At 37.6% G+C, this 25,234-nt stretch overlaps 1 protein-coding gene across 8 annotated transcripts in view; it reads right to left on the bottom strand.

Annotated features, from left to right (window-relative positions):
- LOC127501164 (POU domain, class 2, transcription factor 2) overlaps window positions 1–17,809 on the bottom strand; it is a 52,496-nt gene extending 34,687 nt beyond the window's left edge. For 2 of the 8 annotated variants that reach the window (XM_051872991.1, XM_051872992.1), the window contains exon 1: window positions 16,191–17,808. In XM_051872991.1, coding sequence (XP_051728951.1) covers window positions 16,191–16,293 — 103 coding nt within the window. In that variant the 5' untranslated portion in view covers window positions 16,294–17,808. Of the gene's footprint in view, window positions 1–16,190 lie in introns of all 8 variants that reach the window. The other 6 variants (XM_051872994.1, XM_051872993.1, XM_051873003.1 and 3 more) reach the window with 6 other exon arrangements.
- Window positions 17,810–25,234: the final 7,425 nt, after the last annotated feature.

Raw genomic sequence — 25,234 nt, 5'->3', positions numbered from 1 at the left:
TGTACTGCTTAATTAATTATATGCATGTATACATTAATTAATACATTTGCATATTCAATGATTTTTTTAAATGCACCAAAAATGCTGTAAATGCACAAAAATCTTCAGGCACTTCAGATTTTTTTAGCAAAAAAAAAAAAAAAAACATCTTTATAATTTATGACATAAATATTAGCTGACAACTTATCAAGATCAGTAGAAATGCCGCTACATTTCAGTCCCTTTCAGGCTCTACAGGTTCGAGATAGAAACTCCGCACTGTGTGGATCCCAGAATTCACAAATGTCGATACGACCCACATGTCTACGCCTCAGCCTTTGCATTTCAATGCAGTTTCCTTTTCATTATTTATGACTCTTTTACCCACGTCAGAAAAAAGCACGGGCCTACACCTCCACACCTATCCCCATAGTAACCAACCTCACAAGTCCTGTATATGCACAGAGAGCCCCCCTCACAGAGCACACATATACACAAGTGTGTGTGTGTGCGCGCATTTGGACATACATGTATGCACAATCGTAATGGGCTTCCTGGTGTCCTGGGGAGAAAGTGTAAGAGGTGAGTGTCTCTCCATGCCTTTGAGAATAGAGTGAGAAACCAGACTACCGCTGAGTGTGAACAAGCAGGGACAAGAAGCTGTCATATCCGACGGAAGCATGACAGTCTGCATACGAGGACATTATATATAAATATAAAGTTTTCTGTTTAGCATTTTTTCTAGTTTAACACCTTTATTTCATTGCAAACCATATTATCAGCATAACCGTTTCAGTGAAAACTTTCAAATTTACATGTGCTTCTCTTTTGCTTTAATGACAGCAGCAATGGAGCTGACATGAACAAAACCTGACAATCATGTTCTCCAGAATAATCTAAAGAGTATTTTGTGCTTCAGTGGAAGGAAGAACATCTGATCGTCTGCACAAAGAAGTTCGCATGGTCACAAATATGATTTATTTTGTGAGCTTAGAGTGATTCAAAATCATTTTAAGGTTTGCAGTGATTGCAAAGTCAATTAGAATTTAGGAGTGATTCAGATTTGTTTTGAAACTTACAGTGTCTCAAATTTGATTCAAAGTTGCAGTGATTTGAATTTGATTTGGAGCTTTACATTGTCACAAATGTTCTTTAAATTCAATAGGGAGTTTAGACTTATTCAAATTCATTTTGATGTTTGCAGTTATTCATAGTCAATTAGAAGGTTGGAGTGATTCAGATTCATTTTGCATCTTGCAGACGGTGATTCAAATTTGATTCAAAGTTGCAGTGATTCAAATTTAGTTTGCCGCTTTTATTGATTTAAACTCGATTCAAAGCTTTGATGCTTCACAAGGTCACAGATCTGCTTGAAATTAAACAAAAGAGAAAAATTAATTTTAAAGTTTGAAGTGATTCAGCTTAGTTTTGGATCTGAGTCAAAAGTGCAGTGAGTCAAATTAAGTTTGAAGCATGAATTGATTGAAATTCAAATTTGTCTGCACAAAAGAGTTCACATGATCACAAATTAACCTGAAAGCGATAGTTCACCCAAAAAAAAAGACAATTTTGTCATCATTTACTAACCATTATGTCGTTCTAAACCTGTATGACTAACTTTCTTCTGTGGAACAGGAAATGAAATATTTTGAACAATGTTTTAACTGTCTAAAAAAAGAAAAAAAATCCTTTTGTGTTTCACAGAAGTAATGCAAACAGGTTTGAAATGACATGAGGGTGAGAAAACGAACAGAGAATTTTTATTTCTGGGTGATTTGTTCCTTTATTTATTAATTTCAAATCATAACATTTCTTTGTTTTACGTTGCTCTTTTCCAAATATTGAATCCCAGATTTTCCATTGATGGTAATACCCAATATCTAAGTACTATGGTACATCACAGTGCTAATCCATAAGGGTAGTTTGGAATTGCGTGTGTTCCGTGTGTACCTGCCCCTGTTCAGTGGTCATGCTTCGGCCCATCGTCCCCTTTTCCTTATGTTACTGCCACTTGGACAATAGCCTCTACTGAGGGTCCCCACCACTGCAGCTTACACTTAATGAACAACAACCTATCCATCCCCCCCCACCATCATCCATCTATCTATCCCCCCAACCACCTCCTCCCACCCACCCCTGCCCACAACCACTGTTGTCCACTGTTCACCTCATCCATAGTAGACGGTATTGATTTTCAGTGGGGAAAATAAAAAAGGCCATGAATTTTAATGCTTTCTGTCTCTCTCTCTCTCTCTCTCTCTCTCTCTCTTATACCCCCCCCAATCCACCTTTTTTTTCACCCCTTCTTCTTCTGACCCATCCCTCTGCTACGTTCTTTCCTGGGGGAAGGATAAAGGAGAGGGGGATGGGACAGTGAAGGAGGGGTTGGTGGTGTGGCATTGGGTCATTTCTCATTTCCGAACCCTGGACGCTCACCTCCCCCCTTCCTGTTAACTAGCCTTCTCATTGCAGAAACGATACGGATGGAAACACGCAACAACCTCTCTGGACGCTCTTCATCAATACGATGTCTGTGACTCTATTGATGTCTGTAACTCCTACCTTGTGTTAATTAAATAACACAAACAATCAGCATTATTTAATTATGCAAATTCATGTTAACTAAGAGATTATACAGCTTAAAAAATGAAAAAAAAAAATTAACAAATAAAAAAAGTTACAAGTAACCTATAAGTGAAAAGTCAAATAAAATGTTCTCATTTCACTCGTTCATTTTTTTAAATGTCAGTTAAACTATATTACTGCTCAGTAAGTCAGGAAGAAATTAATACTTTTATTCAAGCAAGGATGAATTATATTGATAATGTGACAATAGATTTCTATTTCAATAAAAAATGTTGTTCTTTTGAGCTTTAAAGTAATCTAGTCATCAGTAAAAAAAAAAATCAGTAAAAATCCAGTTTTCACAAAATTTCTACAAAAAAATATTAAGCAGTACAGCTGTTTTCAGCATTGATAATAATAATAAGAAATGTTTCTTGAGCAGCAAATCAGCATATTAGAATGATTTCTGAAGGATCATGTGACACTGAAGACTGGAGTAATGATGCTGAAAATTTATCTTTGCCATCACAGAAATAAATTATATTTTAAAATGTATTAAAATAGAAAACATTTATTTTAAATTATAATTATATTTCACAATATTACTGTTTTTTAGTGCTCCTTTTTCCAAATAAATACAGCCTTGGTGAGACTTTTGTTTAAAAAAACTTACTGACCCCAAACTTTAAAATAATTTTAAAAAGCTAATTTCAGTAGTCCAAAAAAGCAACAGGTAGCTATTTATCAGTATAACATATTAGTGAACAAACTGACGATATTAAATGCATTCTTGAAAACAGCATACACAATATACACTATGCTACATGACAGCTTCATTAGCATTACTTGGATTCATGAGAGACTTTTTAAACAATAAACTGACTGGAAATGCTCTAATATGCAGCATTATCTAAACATAGGCTCACTATTAATGACTATGTTTGTTGCTGAAATGACACTAAAGCACAATGTAGACAGATACATCGTTCTCCAAACACTCCGTCAGAGTGACAAATGTTTTAATAATTCCAGCCTGTGAAAAATGATGCACACAAATGTACCATTCCTAAAGTCGTACAGCCACAGAGCGAATGGCCATACTCCAATTTACCATTAAGTGCATCAATACACATAATTGTTATCTTTGTAATTTCCAAACAGATAAATAAAGGGGTGAGGAAAAATCCTGAAGGTAAGACACATGTGGTGAGGCTCATAATTCTGACAAGCACATCTTTTTGTGTTATTTTCAGTATGTGGTTTCTCACCGCCTTCTAATATAAAAGCCGAGAGGATGGACGAGAAATGGACAAAATTGAGGGAGTAAAAAGGGGCTTTTAGGACAGAAAGCGCAGTTGGTGTGTGTGTATGAGAGCAAGTTTGTATCTGTGTGTGTGTGTGTGTTAAAAGAGGGGTCTTAAAAACTGCATCTACAGATTGTACATACAGAGTAATATTTAATTTCCTTTCACAGCTATACAATAAACTGTTATCATCTTCCATGGTAGAGTATTCAGCAGTCTGTTGTCAAGCAAAATTTTAACAATGTTCAATAAATATTAGAATTAAGTTTAACAGAGTACACCAGAAACTTTGCATTTTTTTGTGTTTTAGATTGCAGTTAAGACATCCAGACTTAATAGCACTAAAAATATACCATGTCCTTGAGATTTGTCTTTTCTACAGCTCAGAGATTTCTGATAACACATTAAGAACTCATTCACGTGAAATCCGACAAATTCTGCCTTTGTCCCGATCTCAAGCCTCCCCTCTCTTTTTATTTTCAATCCTCAACTCTGAGGCCGCTCTGATAATCATTCAATTGCACCATCCAAAGAAAGGACATCATTCGGACAAAAACACTCAATGAGTTTAAGTGTATAAATATGTTTTGATTAATTTTCAACCTTTACATGTGTCTCTCTTTTTTCACACGTCGCTCACCTCCACCTCTCCTATCGTATTGAACCACACAGAGGGAAAGCATGAGAATGTGTGTCTGCTGAGCAGCTAATAATGACATTTGTGCGCAAGACGCCGTGTTTTTTTTTTGTGTGTTTCCACAGTCTGTACTTCTGTGACATGCGAAAGGTCATTGGTTGTGTATTGCGGTATTTACTAACAGCCAAGTATTTTGTGGTTCATTCAGGTTATTCCTGCGTGTTTTGATTAATCTTGTAAGAGCTGCTGGACTCATAATGAGCACTGGAAATTGAGGTCAAACACTTTTGAAACACAATATGTATGTCAAGAAATTCTATGTGATTGTCACACAAACATTTATAATGGATATGTCACCAAAACTGCACAAAACATCACATGTACCACAAGAATTGTTAAAATAAGGGTTACACTTCAGTTTAAGGTGTGCTTGTTGCAGTGTAACCACATTTAAATACTGAGTAATATTAATTAACAGCATGTACTTCCTATATAATTAGGGTTAAGGTTTGGTTTAGAGTTAGTAGCATGTAATTATGCATAATTCACTGCTATTACTATAGTATGTAACATATGGAACAAGGACACTGTAAAATAGAATGTTACCAAAAGAAGCAACATTATATTCATTATATTCAACCCAACCACAGTTGATTAACTTAGATTTTGGAGGCAATCTCAATGATGATTGCAAGCATTATTACAATGTGAAATATCTCCAAATTTTGAATTCTCTTTTGTTGCACATCATAATGTTAGTTCATTCAGGTTTGCTGTTATTCTTTCTTGTTTTGATTAATCATACGAAAGCTTCCAGACTCATAACAAGCATTTCAAATCTGGTCAAACACTTTTAAAACGCATCAATATGTAGGGAAAGAAATTCTATTGAAACGTCACACAAACATTTATAATGGATACTTCGTCAAAAAACACACAAAACACTGCATTTATCACAAGAATTGTGCATTTGCTCATCATTGTGAACTTTCATTAGCTTTGGTTAAAGGGTTAGTTCGCCCAAAAATGAAATTTCTATCATTAATTACTCACCCTCATGTCGTTCCAAACCCGTAAGACACAAATTAAGATATTTTGATGAAATCCGAGAGGTTTTTTTATCCTCTATTGAAAGCAACGAAATTACCATCATTCAAGGTCCAGAAAAGTAGTAAAAACATAATTAAAATAGTCAACGTGACAACAGTGATTCAACCTTAACCCTTATGAAGCGACGAGAATACTTTTTGTGCACAAAAACAAAACAAAAATAACGACTTTATTCAACAAATTCATCTCTCCCCTGTCATTCTGCTATGTTATTAATGTTGCAGAGCTTCCGTTCGGACATAGAACCTGGAAGCGCTGCAACATTAATAGCTTATGAGAATGAGAGTGGAGAGATAAATTTGTTGAATTTCATCAAAATATCTTAATTTGTGTTCCGAAGATGAATGAAGGTCTTAACGGCTGTGGAATGACATGTGGGTGTGTAATTAATGACAGAAATTTCATTTTTGGGTGAACTAACCCTTCAAAACAAGCTTACAAGTCAGTATATTAAACCCTACCACAGTTTATTTACTTGGATTTTGGAGATAAATTGAGGCAATCTCAATGATCTATTGCAAGCATCATTACAATGTGCAGTATCTCCACATTTTGAAAGCTCTTTTGGTGCACACCAATGTTATTTTATTCAGGTTTGCAGTTATTTCTGCTTGTTTTGATAATCTTGCAAGAGCTGGTGGACTCACAACAAGCATTGGAAATTGAGGTCAAACATTTTAAAATGCATCAATATGTAAGTCAAGAAATTCTATTGGAACACCACACAGAAACATTTATAATGCCTACATCACCAAAAACACAAAACACCACATTTAATCACAAGAATTGTGCATTTGTTCATCATTGTTAACTTTCATTAACTCTGGCTAAAATAAGCAACACAAGTCATTATATTCAAACCAAGTTGATTTTCACACTGCGCTTAACCCCGGGTTATCATCGTCCTAACCCAGGAATGCACAATGTGAAACGTCAGCTTATGAATACCCAGGATTGATTGTTAACCCTGGGTAAATTATGAGCAGTGTGAAACATGAAGCAAGATAACCCAGGATTCTGTTTAGCCGGGGTTTAGAATGACCCAGGGTTAACTATTTCAAGTGTGAAAAGGCCTAATGTGCAATATCTCCCAATTTTGGAGGCACTTTTGGTGCACATCATATGTTGGTTCATTCAGATTTGCAGTTTTTTCTGCTTGTTTTGATGAATCTTGTAAGAGCTGACGGACTCCCAACAAGCATTTGAAACTGAGGTCAAATCACTTTCGAACTGCATCAATACGTATTTTTTATCATAATTTTAACATCACAGAAACATTTATAATGGATACGTCGTCAAAAACAAACAAAACATCACAAGTACCACAAGAATTGTTTTGTTTCATCCATTTGTTCATTACTGTGAATCTTTATCAACTCAACACAAGTCATTATTTTCAATGAACCACATTTGATGTACTTGGACTGTGGTAAATTTGGAGGCAATCTCAATGATCTATTACAAACAACATTACGATGTGCAATATCTCCAAATTTTGGAGGCACTTTTGGTGCACATCACAATTGTTGGTTGCAATTCAAGAACATGGTGTATTAAGACACTATAGGCAAAGGTTTCCTCAGTCCCGCCTCAATGCAAGCGGCCCACGAGGCCTTGAACTTGAGACGGCGAGTGAGTCAATAAGAAAACGGCGCTTTTAGAAAGACGGGACGAGATGAAAAAGAGGTGGGGGGGATGATGAGTGGCTGCATGTGAATAGAAGGGGGCACGAGAGAGGGGTGGAGGAGGGGTAGGGCTGAGGCGAGGGTCAGGGGTCAACTTGTCAACCCCCACTGCCCCTCATGGGCAGACAAAGGGAGGCGAGAGGGGTCAGAGTGCACGGCTGAATGGACAACTGGTGAACACACTCCAATCGGGGGTGTCTCTTTAGCCACACGCAGAAAAGAGCGTCTTTCATGCTCACGGCGCATCCCTTTGAGTCCATTTGAACCGGTTGAGACATTCAGATTTTTTTCAAGGTCTTAAAAAAGAGAAATTTGAATACAGTCACCCTGACAAGAGTCTTCTTTTCAAGAGTTGCTCTAGAAGTTCACGTATGCGCGCAGGCTCTTTTGAATACGCTAATGCAACTGGAGATTTCCTTTGTTGCCATACGTTACGACTCAAAGAAAATGATAACAAATCTCCTGCTAAATATAGACACAGTACACTCGCATGAGTGCATGTCACAACTCCCTCATTATCTTAAAACATGCACCGCTGCCGTGCCGGCGGAGGTCAAGTCCACTTACGGTCGGAGCTACGCTAGCTATTTATCTTATCTGCGGGATTAGCCGGGCTGCCTGTCAGGTAAACCACACCCCGCACCAACTGCACCATTCCCGTGGTTACCCTCTTGGGTAATCAGCACAAGATTTCTTTATAAAATTATGCAGCTGACCGGCATGTATACTCACCATATTCATCCTGCATATGGAACAGGGAAAGATGGATAGACGTAGGGAGGAGCAGGAGTGATGGGGGTGTCACCTGACCTAGTTATTCTCAACATACAAATACATATTATTCATATATACACAAATCAGAAGTGTCATCATGAGTAAATACAGAAGTGCATTAGGAGATTGGTAACATTGCTTTCTGTTCATTTTTACTTGTGCTATTCTTCTTTGAAGCCAAATTAATAACATGATATGATTTGGATCAAATTAATCATATATATCAATATTTGCTAAAATAAAAGCTCACAAAAATAGTTCAAAGTAGCAAAAAGTGGCTTTAGAAGTCAATATATAGTTTGTTTGATTTCTATATCATTGAACATAAGCCAATCCACATCAATACATTTTGCAATAGAGTTAGTCTTTTTTTTTTTGAAGTAGACAGATTCCATCTGCACCATTTTTTTTTTTTTTGGTCTATGTACACTACTGTTTAAAAGATTTAAAAAAAAAAAATAGAATTTAATACCTTTATGTAGCAAGGATGCATTAAATTAATCAAAAGTGACCCTAAAGAGACATACAAAGCCTTATCAAGTTAAAAGTCCTTAAACTTAAAACACACACATCATTTGATTCATGCGTTCTTTTTCATCCAGCTGCTTTTGAACTCTACAATGTTGAACGGCTCCCTACTCATTCTGTGTTGCCTGATCAAGGTAAAGTAAGTGTGGTTTGGTCACTAGATAACTAAATGGTGTTGTGTTTCAGACAACTGCTCAACATACCAAGGTCTGGGAGTGAGAGAGGATGTATTTGATGCATATCAATGTGTGTATGTGTGTTGATCTTGTGCATGAAATTCAATCCGCTTAAGAAACCATCAGAAGATGATTATATATATATAAAAAATGAATAAAAAAAGTGATTAAATCGCACAGGCCTAAGAAATATAGAAGAAAGCTGGCTGAAAGACGGTAGATTTCAGGGTCAAAAGAATGAAAAGACCACGAAAGAAAATAATAAAAGACTGTTAAGTGGACGTACAACAAAAAACAAGAAAATTAAATGCTGAACTTGGACATTTGTCTTTGTGGAAAAACATAAACCAATACCTTGACCTAACAATGTGTATGTACGGTGTGTATCTGGCCCTCAGCATTCCTTTGGGCTCACTAGCAAGTGTTGAATTTTCAATCATTCCTTTCAACTTTCAATAGATTTTTTACTAAAAAATGTTTTTGATAGAACTTTGCAATTCAAAAGAGTTTGTCTGTGATCTTTCCATGAACGTGGGCTTGAATAACTTTCTATAAATTCACTTGGCCACATCCACTGTCAAAAGTGTGAAAGAGTACATGTTCACATTGTGCGTGAATGTGTGTGTTCGAAGGAAGGGGGTGTAGGGTAAAGATGCGGTTACTTTGAGAAGATTGAAGCGCAAAAGCACTCAGATTTATTAAAAGCTGCCGCTCACGCCTGCCTCTCTCTCTCGCTTATTCCGCACCATTGTTGCAATACCCCCTTCATTGTGTATACATTGTGGAGGGATATTAAATTTCTCCCTTTCTACCTGACTGTAACCACTACACAGCTATGGGGAAGGGCAGCACGTCCCTGAGGTCCAAACACACACACACACACACACACACACACACATACATGCACATGCTCATTTTCATACAGCTTGTCCATCAAATTAAACCGGGTGGTGAAAAACCCACCCAAAAACCGGACACTCTTGGTCCAGGAGCTGATATGAAATGCAGGGGTGGGGGACAAATTCAATCAAGCAAGCTCTGGTTGTTATGAGCCTACGTTATTATTAAAATGGCCACATCGCGGGTGGTCGGTTTGTGAAAGACACACATATGCACTCTAAAACCTACATGGTAAACCCAGATCAATCAATCAAAGTTTAAAAGTGAATATTAATTCAAGCAAGTTGGAATTAAAAAGCAATATGAATGTGTACCTGATAGTTTTGCACTCATCTGCCCTTGGTCTTCATCTAACACAAAAACTCAACAGCTAACCATCTGTTCTACATGGCGCACAGTCGCTCTCCTTAACCAAAGGGCTACGGTCTCTTTCTCCCAATGATAAAATATGTGAACCCTGACTCTTTCCCTTCAAAAGAGTGGGATTTTCTCTCACAAGGGCTCAGAAAAGTGGGAATGAGGTGGAGAAAGCAATGCAAGATGGCTCATATGTGGGTTCCACAATAAGAATTGTGTATAGGTGTAAATGTTTGTGGTTTTTCATGGGTAAATGTTGTGTGTGTGCGTGCTGAAATCTAATTCTTAAGTTTAATTAAGGGGCTGTAAGACCCTGACCTCAATGACGAGCCCTACAGCTATTCACATGCTGTTTCCAGGACGAGAAAAAGAGTGATATTTACAATCTGTAAATAAGGCAAAGGTGTGAGGCATTTGTTTACATACTGTACAAACAACTAGTATAAGAGTGAAAGGGTGATTGAGAATAGACTGCGAAACAAAGCTTCTGAAGATTCTTACTGGTCCAATACCAACTGGACTTGGTTTTCAACTGGGTAAACCATCTTGGTCATGCTTATTTGGGCTGGAAGACCACCCTAGACCAGCAATAAACCAGCAATAAATGAACACCTTAGGCCAGAAACAGCCTCTAAGCGAGATGCAAATGCATAGCCAATGCATTGCAAACATGTGGTCCTGTTGTACATGCTGTGCATAGAAATATTGCAGAACCTTAATTTATCCTTTTTTAAGCCAGTATTGCTTTAAAATGTTCAAAATTTAAATTTGTTATTTCCAGATTAAAATGGAAAATTTTCAATGTGGACCCCACTGTATTTGCATTGCCTTATGAAATTAGTTAAGACAAAGTATGTGTTTGTACATACATTTTCATACATAAAATATGTTTAAGGCTTTGAAATAATAGTTCAGCCAAAGGTTCCAAAAGGGGTTTTTGCAGCATTGCCATAGAAGAACCATTTTGGCTCTTAAAAGAACCATTTTTCTTAGTGTGCAGAATATTTTAATATTCTGATGAATCTTTTTTCACTAAAAAAGAAGCTTTTATGTAATGGAAAGTCAATAAACAACCTATAATTTTAAAAGTGAAGAAAATAATTTACTCAAAACCCATATTACTTTCTTAATTCTAACACAAATTTAGTTATTTTAAACAAAATGTCCAAGCTGCTTTTTTTTTTCCACACAATGAAAGTAAATGGTGACCATGGATGTCAGTCATCTTTTTTTTTAATTTATTTACTTTTTTCTATTGAGGCTGTTCCTCACATAAAGCTATCATGTGGTTTCAGAAGAGTCACATGGACTACTTCCATTATGTTTTTATCGCACTTTGATCTCAACAGTTCTTGGTCACCATATTAAGCAGTGTGAACATCTTCAAAACTTCTTCTGTGTTCTGTAGAAGTAAGAAAGTCATACAGTTTTAATGTGAACTATTCTTTTAAACTGGTGTCACTTGGTTCCCCAACAATAGAGGCATAGAAACATAAAGGGACAGGTCACAGTTGACCAGCGAGAGTGTATTAACATGGCCGTACCGTGTAATTTGGTTTATGAGTCTGATAAAGGTCCATCGAGAGAAAAGAGAGATTGTGATGTCTTGCACAATATGACCACCGGATTCCATTTCAGACGGTTGGACCGTAATAGCGCTCAGTGTGTTAAGAGCTATCAGAAATCGGCCAACACACTGTCCCTCCAGCGATCATTACGCATACGTCCTCACCTACACACCAGGTAATGCAAACACACACTACAGCATGAAAAAAACACTTGGCCCTGTCAGATATGGGGTATTGGAGTCCGAATGAGGTCCATTTAGTCGGCAGTGGTCTTGATGGTGGTCTCCATCGCAGAGGTGAGGGCCGGCGCAGGGGAGAGAGTGTTTACCTACATCCCTTTATTACCATCTGCTTAATGGCCTATGAATGTCTCCATGGATACTCAAGAGAGAGGGAGAGAGAGAGATGGATGGAGGGACAGAGATGGCTCCGATCGGAAAGGTAGGCTCTCAGCGGGGAACTGCTGTGCGCGTGTGAGTGCGTTTGTTTTAATGCGTGTGTGTGTATGTGTCCAGAGATACTTAGTGCAATGAGTGCAGTACTTCAAATGATTTCAGTTTCCTGTAAGTGCAACATCAAAAAAAAAAAAAAAAAAAAAAAAACGCAAACCAGTGGATGCGTGTGTTGATGCGTGTGTGAGTTAGAGCAGGCGTGGAGGGTAAGCCTAGGTGTCGGGATGGGGAAGAGAGAGGTGGTTTAATGCAATAAAGCATGTTGTATTGACATCTCTGTTGTGTCTATTGATTCCCCATTATGTCCCTAACAAACCCGGGTGGACATTTTGTCATTCGCAATCACGTTAGCACTGGGACTCGCCGACGTTCCCGCTCAAATCCGATCTATACACACACACGCGCGCTCTCTCTTGCTGAGGACGGCAGGGCTGATCTTCCTTAATCAATACCTGTTTGAGGTTAAAACACTTTACGGCGCATCAAACTGTAAATTTGTATCAGTGTAAACACAGCTCGCCTGCACAGACAGACACATGACGGAACCATCGAGTGACCTGATCGCATTTGACCTTTAACCTCAAGCAGACCCCTAAATTCTCCTAAACACCAGCTACTTGTATCGCCCTTTCTGGATTTACACTGCAACATAAAACTATTTTGTGGTTTTGCCACAGCGAATATGCTGTTGAAATATTTACTGCATACAAATCAAAAAAACTTATTATTCCATAAAAAAGACCCTGAAAGGGGTTTAAAGACTGCATAAAAAAAAAGAACAATGGGTTACACTTTTTTGAAAGTGTCCTTGTCACAGTGTAATTATACATTTAATTACTGAGTAATAATCAACCATGTGCTTACTATAGGGTTAGGATTAGGGATAGGATTAGTTGCATGTGATTATGCATAATTTATAGTTATTACTATAGTAACTTTATGTAACTTATGTAACAAGGACACTGTAAAATAAAGTGTTACCGAACAAAGCAACAATGTTGCTCATAATCACAGCACCAGGAGAACAACATGACAAGGCCTAAAAAGACGATGGTGGACCTATTAAACCTCTCTATAAGCATTCGCTCCCAAGAGCTAAAAAAAAACACACGATAAAAGTCCAAAAGTCTCAGACCACTAGTAAAAATGGTACTAAACTTCTTTTATTATAATTATATTATCAGCATAATTTGAGAGACAAACTGAACTGAAATCAGAATTTCTTAGTATTTTGTATATTAACCTGACTGTGCACTTCAGCTTGAAAGTACTCCATAAGTTAACACGGCCAATGTCATGTTATATTATTGCTATATTTTGTGATCTCAAAATAAAAATATATTTTATTTTCTTCCTAACTTTTCTTTGTATTTTTTCTCTAAAACATTTCTACAGGTGTAATAATAAAATAAAAAAACAACATATTTTAAATGTCGTCTCAGACTTTTGGACCAAACCGAACATCTTAATTCAACAAGCATAACAGCAAATATGGATAAGTTGAGTGAGGGAAAGTACATTTATTTTCAGCTTTAATTACAGAAGATAGACACTATTGACAGCATTGGTTCGGTTAGCTACATTTAACCAATGTTTAGGTGGTCTGCATAGCGTTTCTTGGTGAGAGTGTGTTACACAATTCTGAAAATGTGTGAAATATTTGATACAATTACAGAGAGGTTGTTAAATTAATCATTTAAAGATAATAATGTTTGCAATATGAAGTTTTGCTATTTATTAAAATGAACGCTGATGCATCAGTAATTTGCTAGAAAATAGACGCTTCCCAACAGCCTAAGCACTCACAGTTTCATTATAAATATAGTGTGCAGACTATCCCAATCTCCCTGACGCCAAGATTCTACAGTAAACACCCAGGGTAAAAACTGTAAGATATCTTCATGGTCATCGCCAGGAAAAACCTAGTAAAAACTTTGAACCAATGCCCTTGATAGTGTCTATCATCCATAAGTAAGGCTGAACATAAATGTACTTTCCCTCACCCAACATAAAGATCCTTACTGGCTGCTCTGCTTGTCACTCTGACCTCTGCAGCATTTAATGTCAGCTGTGGCGCCTGGTGTCCATTTTGAGTCTTATATTATCAAAGAAGTGAAAGGTATAACCTATGGCATAATTTTAAAATCCAAAAAGGTTAAAGTCTTGAAACCACGTGGCAACCTAACACCAAATACATTCAGCTCACTTTTTCCAAGTCAGTTTAAATATAAAAAATATAAAATGTGACAAATTGAGCGATAATGTTATTTCAAAACTAACACACAACACTGTCAGATCAATAATGCATCTACTAGTAGAACCTGCTCAAAATAAACACTGCAAAATTAAATGTATTCACTATATTTTTTAGGTTTGCCATTTATTAATTTTAACATTGTTTTTTTCCCCCCTGTAAATTTAAGAATAAATGTCTCTGTTGTTCCAGGAATAATACTTCCTATCCAATATAGAATCCCCTCTCTCTTATCCTCCCTCCAGTTCACTTCTGACATAAAAAGACAAATCCTATAGCCTAACCAACCAGCCTCAAACGAGCAAGCCAATCCAATTTTAACACTACCTGCATTTCAAGAAAGCACATCACCATGTGGGCCCATTATGTGGTGCAGCTGACGAAAGCTTAACGTCTGGCTCTTTGCTCATTTAGGCGCCAGTAAGTAATTAAAGACTCTCACTCTTATTTCTTGAGGTATAAACCTTATTCAGGGGGGACGCCATATTTAGGCTACTTTCTGTGACTTAAAACGACGCTGTGAGGGACACAGTCTGTTTAATTGGTTGTATTATTTTTTAACTTTGCTGTTAATCATTCTACAGAAACAGCAACAAAAATACAGTGAAAACAGGTGTTATAAAAATTAGACTTTACCTTTATAGGCCCAACATTTTGAGGGAAACTACGTGTGTCCCTCACAGCCTCGTTTTCAATAACAAAAAAAGTACATTGAAAATAAATATGGCGTCCACTCTCAATAAGGTCTATGGTGTATCCACTTTCTAGTATTTAGCTCTTTAGAGTTAAACATAGCGCGAAATGGAGACTTTAAATTTCCTTATTTACATTTTAGTCGCTGTGTGCTGATGTGCGACGTGTTTAATGTGACAGATGATCTATAAGTGGCGTATACGTTTAATCCATCTGCTGGTTGGAAAATTTCCGCTTCGTTGAATGCCAGACGCTGCGCGCACACATTGCGCGTACCCGCCCCCCTCACTAATGCAGCACTTTAGAACCAACACTCCTTGTATACAAGAAAAAATACGATGTTCTTTCTTTTCACTACAAGAAACATTCTTGGTAATACTTTGCATTACAGAGTCATGTTACACGTTTTATGTTATCAAGTCTACTATAATTTGAAAAAAAATATTCATTAAACTACAAGCAGCTCCACAGAATTGGCCATAAATTATTCCACATGTTGTTTATTTGCAATACTTATGACTGCAACGTGAATACAACAATTAAAAGTCTATTTGAAAGTCTAAAAATAAAAGTTCTCTCTGCCTTTTCAAAGCTTGGGCTACAGTCAGGTGATGACTGTAATTTAAAATTAAATGAAGCTAATTATTTAACCCTAGAGTGAAAGCTCTTAAAATCGACAAAAACATCAACAAATAAAGTGACATTCAGTCTCATCATTCTCAAACTTGTCGTTAAATTCACACACTCGCTCTGTCCTTTTCCCCCCAGCGTCTGTGTATCGATCTCGGCGGAATCGATAAATTACCATGAATATTCCCTGAACCGGTCGTGAGAAGAGAGTCAGACGGCAGATGGAGAAGCAGATACGGGGAGGACAGAAGGATGAAAGAAGCCAAAAGAGGCCGAGACTAACCATTCAAACAAGGGCAATTATGGGCAGACGTCTTTTCACCTCAACCAGCCTTCATTAATACACACTCAAAGTGGCACATTTTAATGATACATACACAATCGGAAGAAAAAGGATCTTAGCCTTTTTTTGTAAGAAATACAAAAATATGGATTTCATTCAGACGGTTGTCTGGGTCTGAACAGGTGTTTCGACTCCACATTTAGTTTTTTTTTTCTTTCTTTCTTTTCAGTAGTGAGAAAAAAAAGAGAAAAGCTGTTATCGACATTAACCAGAGGAAGGTAAAGGTATCTCTTACCGGAGTTACCGGAGCGCAGAGGCAGCGGAGACTTGAGTCGCCAGGCGCTGAAATCAGGAGCGGTTCTCTGAAACACTAACGGCACCGGCAAGGGAACAAACATGATCCGTTGTCGTCTGGGCTTTTCTTCTATGGTCTCTTGTATTTGGCGCTTGTCTTGAGTTTCGTTTTCTTTGGTTGCTTTTTGTCAAGTAGACTGTGTTTTGAGGTTGTTTCTTTTTGGTAATAGTTAATATTTGGTTTAAAATGTATAACGTAAGTAAACTGCTCAAGCTATCTTTACATTTTTGGTATTGTGCCTCTTAGTCATTACTGCTTCCTCAGGGATACTCTATCTCGGACTGACACACAGACGGATAGTCCGGATCTTTCAAGCGGTCTAAATATCGTCTAAATATATATTAAAAGTGTTTTGTGGTCACTAAACACTTGGTTTAACAATTGCTTGTCTGAAAAATCGGTTAATCTAACAAGCAAATTGAGTAGAGCACGTTTAGACATACGCTAGCAAATGTCGAACCGTTGGTTGAAACTGTAACTTTTTAAAATTCAAAACTCACTTGTTGTCGTAACTCATAACATTCCCTGGGTTTTGCATATCCCGCGCGAGACCAGGTGTGCGGCCGGTAAACGTCACAATGGCCTTGTGCGCGCCGCGATCCGGTTCCACTTTGGTTTCGCTTTTTAAACAAATCTCGAGTCAAAATTTTGTTCACTTTAGTACAAAAACTACTTGGCTCATTACAATCAATCGCGGTTGCTGGCTTTAAAACGGTTTACAAAGGTTTAACAGGAATATTTGGTTTCTCTATTTGGTTTCTAGCTCTCCTACTGTGTGGTTTATCTCGCGCACATTGCATGCATTTCAAGCAGCATATTATTATTATTTTTTGTATAAAATATAATATAATCGCTTAATATATTTAAGTAATCACGTACGTATAAGGCTACGCAGCGGCTCTACACGCTCCCCCTTCGTTTCCACTCACGAGCCAGTAATTAAAACGCAATCAATCGATAAATAAATGAATAAGCAACACTGCTTGCGCACGAAATGTTAAAACTGAACGAAAAGAAAACAACACGGTACCCGTTAAGCGGAATTCAGCTCTTTGGCTCTGTCCCACCACCATCCGTCTGTGTGTGCGTGTGTGTCCGTTACGATAGTCCCGTTATCTGGGAACCCCGGTAGCTTGCGAGCTCTGTCCGCCTCCCGGTACGAAAGCAACACTGAAACGAGAGGAGCAGCCGCTATACTCCCCCCGCCCCCCTTTCTCTCCCTCCATCCATACCTCCCCCTCTCCCCTTCCCTTTTTTTTTTTTTTTTTTTTACTAATCCCATATAAGGCAAGCTATCCTGCGTATTGATCGCTTGATTACTCTTCATTATGATGACTCTGATGATCGCGGTGAGCCGCTGATCGATAGGCTTACACACATTCACCGAGTGGCTTACATCAGGTGATTATATCCTCATCTACATGCAGGTATATGTCTGTGGAAAAGATACGGTCGATATAAGCGACCATCCTATGGAGAAGACATTGATATGTTATGGTGATTATTTAACGTAGCTAGCTGATTACATTGTGAATAGGCAACAAACAGAAACCGATTATCGCTACCTCACAAAAGTTTCATTTGGTCTATTGCTAGTCTAGGGTTTCTCTCTCTCTCTCTCTCTCTCTGATTCTACCTTTCATTCCCTCTTTCCGACACATTGAATGCTGTCAGTAATAAAGCTACAATCTATGCCGCGCACTTACACTCCAGATTATTGCCGACATAGATTTTTTAAATAGAAAAATCTATACGCTAAACATCGCAGTCAATACGGGAAAAATCGAAAGCGCAGCGCTTGATCCCCCCCCCGCCCCTACCCCCAAACTCACACTCGCCCCAATCTTCCTGTCTCTATCTATCTAACTGACTATCTATTCTTCTATATCCGAGGTGAAAGATTTTATATAGGCTATATCAATTATTGCCCAGGGTATCATAAGAAAAAAATACATACAACTTCATTTGCTATTAATTGCCATTTGATTTTTTTTTTTAAATACCATACTATTTTTAAAAAATCATATTTTTCTGCAACACAACAGACTCACAATGGTTCCTTGGGCTTTATTGTCCCCAAGCACCCCCCTCCATTTGACAGATGACATCCGCGTGTCCAACGAGCGAGAGGGGGGAACGGAAGAAAAAAAAAAAAAAAAAGAAGCGACAAGTTGTCCTTCACGAATCCCCCTCGCCTGAAAGGGCACGCGTTGCGAACCCCCCCATCCAAACTCCTTCCAGACAAAAGCAATTATTTCTTGTAGAATATAGTGTGTTTTGCGCGTCTATAACGCGGAGAAGGAAGAAAGGTGTGCAGACTGAAACACGGTTTCCAAATATGACATTTCCATTTGGTTACATTCAATGGTCAGCTCATAGTACGTCCCTGAACACCAGTAGCCATTATGACTGACATGTCATCATTTTAAAAATAAAACTAAAAATCAAATGCAGATTAAAAACTCCTTTCAGAAAAAACTATTGCAAATGTACCAAGACATTAGTTAAAACAGTTTAAGCACCTGCCACAATGTATAAAGTGTGAAGAAAATAAAGTCACTGTAATGATTATGCACATTTTTCTTTTTTGGCAGATATTAATATTATTTCTGGCCTCATTATCACCATTTATGTTGTTCTTGTTGTGATAAAAAAAATAAACAACTTGGCGATCAATAGAAATAATCATTACCCAGTGCACACATAAAAAGAAACTTCCTCCTGTGTGTGACTGGGTGGGTGAACCAGACAGCGATAGTGAAAGAGTTCATCGTTAAATGGCAATGTCATGTTGACAAATGCGTTGGTTGAATTAAATTCTCTCTCATCAATAACAAGGCGCCCCAATCAATACCAGCTTACAATTATATCAACACCCCCTCTTGCTGTAACAAGCAGCTAATACTGTGGCTAGGACACATTCCCACTGCGGTGCAACCCTTGGACACACACACTGGCACACAGAATACAATATCATACTTTCTCACAAACACAGACAGATACATGAAAGAACCCTAGATTTCACTTACACATACAGAATATAATCTATTTTCTTTATGCAATCTTTGCGCTTGTTACACATCTCTTAATCAAAAAAAGATGTAAAAAATGATCAACTTTCACTAGACTTTAGCCATCGTCTGTTAAATTCCTGAATGATGGAGTTAGAAGTGATTCAAGCAGGGACTCGCACACTTTCTCTGTTCAGCTGATCTAATGATCAGTGCTGACATATTGTCAATACCCAGCTCAAGACTGCCAATACCCTTAATACAAATCCATCCTCCGTGCCGCTCTCTTTTAACACACACGCAGTTGGGTAATAATTGCACAGTGCTAATGTTGTCTCCTCTTTATCTTCAATAGATATTGGATCTTGTCTTTCTTGACAGATAGCATGCTCATCGATGCCAGGTAATGTTGGGATTTGTAGTTCTTTATGATATTTCTTGTTTAATGGATTTATAATTTGCCTCTATCTCCTCATTGATAAAGTGGCACCGTTAAAGGGTTAGTTCACCCAAAAATGAAATTTCTGTCATCAATTACTCACCCTCATGTCGTTCCACACCCGTAAGGCCTTCGTTCATCTTTGGAACACAAATTATGATATTTTTGATGAAATTCAAGTTTTCTTTTCCCCCCATAGAAAGCAATGTAATTACCACATTCAAGGTCCAGAAAAGTAGTAAATGTATCGTTAAAATAGTCAACGTGACTATAGTGGTTCAACCTTAATGTTATGAAGCAACGATAATACTTTTTGTGCACAAAAACAAAACAAAAATAATGACTTTATTCAACAATTTCTTCGCTACCCTGTCATTCTCCTACGCAGTGAACGCAGTTCAGCGCTTCCGTGTTTACGTCCGAACGCCAGCTCGGTATTGTCCGACGCAGTTCATGTGAGCAGTACAACACATGCGTTCACTGTGTCAACTTGGTACAAGTCTGACAGGGTATAGAAGAATTTGTTGAAAGTAGAAGTAGTTATCTTTGTTTTGTTTTTGCGCTCAAAAAATATTCTCGTCGCTTCACAATATTAAGGTTGAGCCACTGTAGTCACGTTAACTATTTTAACGATGTCTTTAATGGACCTTGAATGACGGTAATTTCGTTGCTTTCTATGAGGATAAAAAAAAAAAAAACCTTAGATTTCATCATAAATATATTAATTTGTGTTCCAAAGATGAACAAAGGTCTTATGGGTGTGGAACGACATGAGGGTGAGAAATTTCATTTTTGGGTGAACTAACTCTTTAACATCTGGGATGAAGGGAGAAGAATAAGAAGATATTCAATTATCAATGGAGTTAATATTATAATGACTTTAAATATACCACAACAAATGTCCCTTATAATCTCAGATACAGTTTGACTGTATGCTAGGCTGCTTACATCTTTTGCCTTGTTGAGCTTTTCTTGCATAGCCTTCCAAACATTCTTACAATATTTCGATTTCACACATTTGCTTATGGGGGCTAAAATTCACAAACAAGATTTTTATTTCTTTTTTATTAATGCATCCTTTACAGGACCCACCACAAAAAGTCTTTTCCATTTCATACAGATTCTACCATCATTCCACGCTATGCTAGCTTTAACACGATCAAAGACTTGGGAAACAGCAGCTGAAGATCCAGCAGTCAGCGCTAGTAAAAGACATCGACCCCCAAAGTGCTGGCGATGTGTCTCGCCCGCAGCGGCCTGCAGCGGCCTAATGCTATGACATGGACGGGGCTATCAGTAGCGCGCAGACTAGCTTGAGAGGGGGAGCTGATTTTGCCCCGTCAGAGGCCTGCTGAATATGTGATCCACCGTTACAGCGGAAGAGGATAAAGCCCCAATACCCCGTCTGTGATCTTTATGGGGTGCCGAGTGTGTGTTTAAGTGTGTGTGTGTGTGTGTGGCTACGCAGAGGCAAAAGGTAAAGCATGCGTGTTATTCTGAGCATGTGTGTGTGGTGGGGTAAATAAGTGTGCCCTATTCAATATCCATTGTTTAGTTTTGTACTTTTGCATTAAAAATGGACATTTATGAACTAAATTTCATTGAAAAAATATAAACAAATCATTTCACTATATAAAAATATGTATAATAAAAGTGTTCTATTTTTAAAAATCACTATAATATTTAATACTATTAATATAATATTTAATAAATAATTTTTAAAAAGGTTTTCAAAGTAAATTTTGATGATTCAACTAATCAAACATAAGTAAACAACCAATGACTGAGTATTTATGAACTACTCATTTCATTAGAGCCACACTTACTTTCAAGGTAATTCTAATAAGTTTTTAACTCCTTTTGAGGGTAACAATATGACACACTTAACAGATTCCTCCCCTCTCTCTTTCTCTCCCTCTGTCTCGCCTTGTGCATTGAGACTGTGTGTGGGTAGATTTAGAACCGAGATCAATAAGAAATGTAGAAATCAATGCACTTAGCACTAGGAAATCAATGGGCCCTAATCGGGATGCCGATGGCACAAGTCAAAACAATTAAGAGAGAAGAAAAATGTTTAACAACCTCTACTCTCTTGCTTACACAGTGAAGACGAGAGAGAGAGGGAGAGGGAAAAAGGAGAACGAGGGGAGCAATGCCGATGAGATTACAGCTGGGAATCAGGAAGCTGAAAAGCTGAACATTGATAGAGGGAAGTGGGCGAGGAAAAGGGATGTAGAGAGTCAATGAAACTGGTGGAGATGAAGAAAAAACAGAGGACTATGACATGTAATTATCCAGCAGTGAAGAAAAGGCAGAAAAAGCGGACGGGAGAGGGGAAGGGAGGAATTATTTGACACAAATAATGAACGAGTGCTGGCGAGAGGACTCAATTATGGACGACGGCCAACATAAATGGACCATCACACAACTTTAAATGGTGACTAAGCAAATTAGGGTGTCAAAGGTTAGCGCGCACATCCGCGGCCATGTTTTTTATGTGCGAGCATAGCAGTTGGTTCAACGGTCCCATCAGATGGTCAAACACAGGAGCGCTCATCCATGGGTAAGCATGTAAACCTAGCTGTCAATCAAAACAAGGCCCAATTACAGACGCACCTTGACCGAGCCGCATCCAGCCAATCAGGTGAGGCAGAAGCAGAGCAAAGCCTCACCCTATGAAAGCATGGGATAGCTATGGTGGCACAGGTTGACTAGAAGCGGGTGGGTTGTGATTTGGGGTCGATCAATACCTGAACCTCATGCCGACCTCTACCTCATTCTTAAGGCGAGGGGGAAATCAATGCGGAAGGGTCTATATGACTCCTGACTAGTGTATGGATTGGTGAAGTGCCAACTAATCAGCGACTTACTGAATGTGACACCACACCTATTAACCTATTGATATGACATCTGGCAACATGAACAAACATGCACATGAGGATACATATTCTCACACTCAAACAACATCAAGACACAGTAAACAAGAAAATACAGCATTAAATAATTTTTCATGGATTTTTTTTTTCCATCAAGAAATCAATAAATATATATAATATGTATATTTTAAAATGCATTTAATTGAAATTATTTGTAGCTTAACAAGGTAAACCTCATTGCAGAAAAATAAATTGCACAAACAAAATGGAAATTATATACAAAAGAGAAAGAACAGAGGGAAACAATACACAAGGCACGAGAGGACAACTGCAGGGAGTGTGAGTGAGTGATAAGACGAAGGGAAAAAAGGGGAAGAGGAAGCAAAGAAGGTTGTATCAAAGGAGGTTACAGCATTAGGGGCTCAAAGGCGAGGGGGGGATACCTCTGATATTTGGGATTAGAAAACATGTGGTGAAGTAGGCAGGGATTAAGCAGGAAGAAGGAGAAAGAAAGAAAGAGAGGGGTGTTTGGGGGAGGAGAAGTAACAAAACCTATAGGAGTGTAAATACTTAGTCTGGAGAAATCTGTGGTTAGCGTTTTTTTCCTGGCCTTGCATTCCCGCGTTTGTGCCTTGTGTCTAATACTATTTCTTATATATATATATATATATATATATATATATATATTACACACACACACACACTGTAAAAAAGAATTGTTGGTTTAACTTAAAAAAGCAAGTTACCTGGTTGCCTTAAAATTGAGTTCATTGAAATTAAAAAATTTGAGTTAATACAATGAAGGCAACTGATTTAATCAACAGAAACTCAAAATATGTTATCTGAACCACATTAATTATTGAAGTTGATTTGACAAAAGAAAAACATGTGATTAAAAATACTTTTTACATATACATATACATATATATATATATATATCTGTTATCTGTGTGTGCGTGTGTGTGTGTGTGTGTATAGGGTGATAGGTGATCGTTGTTGCTGGCAGTGAAAATTTTCACTTCTAGCTGTTGAAAAAAATATACATTACACTACATGACAAAACTCACATTTTGTGAAAGGGAATCATATTTAGGGGAGTCATTATTACTGTAGTTTTCTCAAAATAAATAAAAATAAAAAGAAGCAAAAGAAAATAAGATATACATCATCCCTCTCTTTTTATTGTATTAAATAAAAAAAGAGCAATATTTAGAGGAGAAACCGGTGTAGATTAAAGTGCAATTCATGATGCGACATTTACTTACCATCCTCACACAAGCTTCTAGCTGGACATCTGTGTGTGTTTGTTTCTCTCTTCTCTCTCTTTATATGTGTGTGTGTGTGTGTGTGTGTGTGTCTTATGGGGCAGTGGGGGTTGATGTTTAGGCACTCTTGAAGGTTAGGTTCAGTGTCAGTGGTCAAGGTCAGGTGTTAATTCATGAGAGCGAGTGAGAGAGGACGACGTATAAACAGAGAGTGAAAATGTAGTTAATATTAAAAGACAATGGCAGAATCTGACCAAAGGAAAATTCACACAACACCTAACATCATGACTGTTAGATGACCAGCCCTAATGCCAATCGTTTCTTCTTTCTTTCTCTCTATTTATCTCTTTCTTTCCTCCCCTTACCAGTTTGACCACAGGGGTCAGCCTGCAGCGAATGAGGTCATTCGTCTGGGATGAAATTGACCTTCAACCCCTCAACTTGATCGCTTGCCCGCATTCTAACCACCTGAACATCCAACCAGCACAGAGCTCACGGAGCAGGCGTGTGTGTGCATGCGTATGTGTGTTTGTCGCAAAACAATCAAATCATTTTATTCATTCTGTACATAAAAAATTAATGGATAAATGTTTTACAAAACCTATATATTGGCAATTGTAGAGAATATCATCATCATTTCAACTTATTCAAATTAACTTTCTGGATTTATCTATTTAATTTTTTGTTTGTATGAATATAGCAAAAACATAATGTAACTTGCGTTTAAAAAACACAAATGCATGCACACATTGATTTGGTCTCTGATATAAGCACACACAAAGCATCAGTGCTGGAGGTCAATACCTCACTGACTCTCCTTATGATGGCACATCAAAAAGTCAATGATCAGCTCAAGATAATCAAAGCTATTGATTACAAACAGACCAAATATGACAGAGTACACACTGTTTCCATTCTATGGTCCATGTGTTTAGCAAAATTAAGTACAAGTAAACGCCACCATGAAATATCATTATTTAATATCTATCAAATTTATTATTTTGGAGGAACACATAAATATTTTCTATTATACACTCAATTTCATACATTATACATTTTCTATTATTTAGCCTATAATTTATATTATACAATTATATAAGAAAATAAAATAATTTTATTTAGCCTATGTCTTGATACAACATTTTAAACAGTCTAGGTTTAGTTTTCATTTAAGTAAAAATAAGTAGCAATTATGAATAGGTATGGATATTTACACTACCACAATATAAAGTCTATATCTCTGAATTTCCGATATTTTATATTGTTTTGATGTGTATGCTGGGCATGTGCTTCTTCACTAATGAAATATAGAGCAATAAAGAGAGAAGACGATGCGTGCTCGCGCGGCCAGAGCGTCTGGAGACTGACCAGCTGCCCTTTGACACTGAGGTCG

Source organism: Ctenopharyngodon idella, chromosome 19, assembly GCF_019924925.1.
Source record: "Ctenopharyngodon idella isolate HZGC_01 chromosome 19, HZGC01, whole genome shotgun sequence".
Lineage (NCBI taxonomy): Eukaryota > Metazoa > Chordata > Actinopteri > Cypriniformes > Xenocyprididae > Ctenopharyngodon > Ctenopharyngodon idella.
The sequence above is the reverse complement of the archived record's forward strand: the minus strand, read 5'-3'. Positions and strand labels throughout refer to the sequence as shown.